At 42.1% G+C, this 4,059-nt stretch overlaps 1 protein-coding gene across 1 annotated transcript; it reads left to right on the top strand.

Moving 5' to 3' along the window:
- The first annotated feature begins 354 nt into the window (after positions 1–354).
- Positions 355–3,364, top strand: LOC111897901 (leucine-rich repeat extensin-like protein 4). Its single transcript, XM_052771537.1, has one exon. It carries the CDS (start codon positions 608–610, stop codon positions 2,873–2,875), a length of 2,268 nt encoding a protein of 755 aa, XP_052627497.1. The 5' UTR covers positions 355–607; the 3' UTR covers positions 2,876–3,364.
- The last annotated feature ends 695 nt before the right edge of the window (positions 3,365–4,059 follow it).

The raw sequence follows: 4,059 nt of genomic DNA, 5'->3' as shown, positions 1-4,059 counted from the left end.
ATTTTTTAATTTATTTAAATAAGGTGGGGTAGATAAGGTAATGTAAGGTGAGGTGAAATTGGGTTGGGGTGTGTTTATTTAAATAGATTAAAAAAATCAATGTCAAAATAGTCTTTTTAGGTAAAATAGAAATCAAACGCGCAACAAAAACAAAAAATAAAAATTTTAAAGTAAAAAATAAGATAAAAACCAAACATACAAATTATCCAAAATAATAAAAACCATTTATGTAATTTACTAATATGTAATACATTTTTGAAAATTTAAGTAAATGTCCACGGCAGCAGCCTTGCCGGCTCCATCGTTTCACCTCAATTGTCAATAAATAATCTCTTCTTTACATTTTAGAAAGAGAAAGTGATTTTTAGAGAGAGAGAGTATCTGGTGGGTTTTGAGCTGTGATTTAGCTGTCTTCTTCTCTCTCATCCCCCTTCACACGCTCTCCCAAAATCCCTAGAAAAATCCCTCCTTCCATCACTCAAATCTCAAAACCCTCTTTCCTTACTACATTTTCAAAAATCTCATCGGATTGCTTTTCTGAGTTTTGGGTTTTGGGTTTTTCATTTTCAAAAGTATTGCTCAAGCATCAGATGTCTAATTTCTTCAGATGAAGAACATCTCATCGCATTATTTCAATCTCTTGTACTTTGTTCTGTTTACATTATCAGTTGCTCGTATTTCTTGTTTTTCCGATGGTGACGGCGGCGGTAGCGGTGTTAGAGGTTCTGGTCCGCTCACTGACAGTGAGGCCATGTACATCCGGCAACGGCAGCTGCTGTATTACCTGGATGAGTTCGGCGACCGGGGAGAGAATGTAACGGTTGATCCTTCGTTGGTTTTTGAAAACCCTAGGCTCAGAAATGCTTACATTGCTTTACAAGCATGGAAGCAAGCAATACTCTCAGATCCACAAAATCTAACATCCGATTGGGTTGGATCTGACGTGTGCGGTGGATACACCGGAGTGTTTTGTGCTCCGGCGCCGGATAACCGGTCTGAAAGAACAGTCGCCGGAATCGACCTCAACCACGGCGACATTGCAGGGTACTTACCGGAGGAGCTTGGACTTCTTACTGATCTTGCTTTGTTCCACATCAATTCAAATCGGTTCTGCGGAACAATCCCGAAAAAGTTTCAGAAGTTGAAGATACTCTTCGAGCTAGATATCAGCAACAACAGGTTCGCCGGAAAATTCCCTAATGTTGTTCTTAAATTACCGAAATTAAAGTTTTTGGATATCCGGTTCAATGAATTTGAAGGTAATGTGCCTAAAGAGCTATTTGATAAAGACTTGGATGCCATTTTCATCAACCACAACCGGTTTCAATTTGAATTGCCGGATAATTTTGGTAATTCGCCGGTGTCGGTTATTGTTTTGGCAAATAACAAGTTCCATGGGTGTCTTCCGGCGAGCATTGGGAACATGTCTGATACGTTGAATGAGATTATAATGATGCATAATGGGTTGAGATCGTGTGTGCCGGATGAAATTGGGATGCTGAATCAGGTAACGGTGTTGGATGTGAGTTTTAATCAGTTGATGGGACCATTGCCGGAGAGTATTTCTGGTTTGGTGAGTGTGGAACAGCTTAATGTGGCTCATAATTACTTGTCGGGAAGTATACCGGAAAGTGTTTGTAGGTTGCCGAGGTTGGAGAACTTTACGTATTCTGATAATTTCTTCACTGGGGAGCCGCCGGTTTGTTTGAATTTGGAAGTGTTTGATGATCGGAGAAATTGTTTGCCGGCGAGGCCGGCGCAGAGGTCGGCTAATCAGTGTAAGATGTTTGCGTCGAAGAAGATACGTTGCAGTGCTTTTAGGTGTTCTCCGTTTGTTCCGGCGCTGCCGTCTCCTCCACCGCCGTCTCCTCCGGTGCCTGTACTTTCGCCACCTGTTGTGACTCCATCGCCTCCTGTTTATACCCCACAATCGCCATCTCCTCCACCACCGCCGCCACCTTCACCTCCTCCACCTGTTTACTCACCGCCACCACCTCCACCGTCTCCCCCTCCTCCAGTTTACTCACCTCCTCCGCCTCCACCTCCACCACCTCCACCTCCACCTTCACCCCCACCGCCAGTTTACTCCCCTCCACCACCTCCACCATCACCTCCTCCTCCGTCTCCCCCACCACCACCTCCACCATCACCTCCCCCACCATCTCCCCCACCACCATCTCCTCCACCACCTCCTCCACCTTCTCCACCACCACCCTCACCTCCACCACCTCCTCCACCTTCTCCACCACCACCCTCACCTCCACCCCCATCTCCACCACCGCCCTCACCATCACCTCCACCTCCACCACCGCCACCACCCCCTCCATCTCCACCACCACCGTCACAACCTCCTCCATCACCTCCACCTCCTTCAATAGCTCCGCCTTATTGTGTAAGACCACCACCACCACCACCACCCACTGCATCTCCACCTCCCCCACACTTTTATTCCCCACCTCCTCCCCTTCCTTACTACTATAACTCACCACCTCCACCACACTCGCCTCCGCCACCACACCATTCACCTCCTCCACCATCCTACATATACTCTTCACCTCCACCACCGACATATCATTCACCACCTCCACTAGTCCATTCTCCACCTCCACCAGTCCATTCTCCACCTCCACCATTACCCCCTCTCTGTATAGAACCACCACCACCACCACCTCCTTGCACAGAATACTCACCGCCACCACCCTCACCCTCCTCGCCTCCTCCAATCCACCACAATTCACCGCCACCAATCCACCATCCATCACCTCCACCAGTAATATACGAGAGCCCACCACCTCCAGCTCCATCATACGAGGGCCCACTACCTCCTGTAATTGGAGTCACATACGCATCTCCTCCTCCACCACCCTTCTATTGATTCTTTTAAGAATTTTCCTGTAATTCTCGTACTCAAAACTCCAACAAAGCCCTGCAATTATTACACTACAACCACCATTGTCGAATTTTTCATCACAATCTAGTGATGACGAAAAACATCAGGATTAGATTTTTGCGGGCATTATTACATGATCATCTTCAGAAAAACAGATAATCAAAGACGCAAGAATGGAAAAAAAAGAAAAAAAAAGAGGTAAGAGGAGGATTCTTTCCCCCAATATTTATTCGAAATTGTTATGAGATAATTCGATTTGTGAAAATAAATTGCCAGGGAAAATTTGTAGGTTGCAGAGATGTTTTATGTATAGAGAATATCCATCATCGGTTGCTACTGCAACTGGTTTTGGTTTTTCTGGGTTTTTATTGTTATTATCATACTTTTGTTTTCAAATTTTATAGTATAATCATGAATCATCAACATTTTTACTTGTATTTCTATTAATTAATTATCATCGTGAAGCTTTTTTCATTTCTGATTTATGCTTGTCTTCATTTTTTTTACTCATATGATCTCTGCAAATGCTGTTGAAGTTTGACTAATTCTCACATCTTGAATTTTGATTGATGTTACTTTACAAAAATCATAGATCTTGAAGTTTGAATCACTGATTTGTGGGATTTTGAGGAGATTCATGTGAAATAGTCAACTCTTATTGGATCATACTATTTGCTAGTAGTAATAATAAATTACATAAATATTGGTTGAAAATGTGACCAAGATCCACTCAACTACTTTATTTCAAGTCGTAATTTGTTGTAAGATAATAATGCTTTTTGATGGTCTAAAAGAGCTGCTTTTCTTTGTTTTTGTTTTATGTGTAGATTCTCGATTTGGATTAAATGTTTTTGCAAATCTAGCGTGTTTAAAAATGGTTATTTCTTCTTGATGTAGCTTAAATTGCGTAAAAATATTTATCAAAACCCTAACATAGAAAACAAGGGAAGTTTTACCAACTTAAAGATATGTATGAAGAGTATATCTTTAATCTTTAATAAAAATAAAGCCATGCGACAAATATAAAAAACCTCAATAAAAAATTTGAGTTGTGATCTTATAAAATTGTCACCTCGTTATTTATTGTGCACTTATTTAGTGGTTAAATTGTGTCATGAACCCGTGAATCAAGAGTAGATTAGAGGGTGTGTTTTTGACGATAGAAAAAT

Source organism: Lactuca sativa, chromosome 5 (genome assembly GCF_002870075.4).
Source record: "Lactuca sativa cultivar Salinas chromosome 5, Lsat_Salinas_v11, whole genome shotgun sequence".
NCBI lineage: Eukaryota > Viridiplantae > Streptophyta > Magnoliopsida > Asterales > Asteraceae > Lactuca > Lactuca sativa.
The sequence above is the reverse complement of the archived record's forward strand: the minus strand, read 5'-3'. Positions and strand labels throughout refer to the sequence as shown.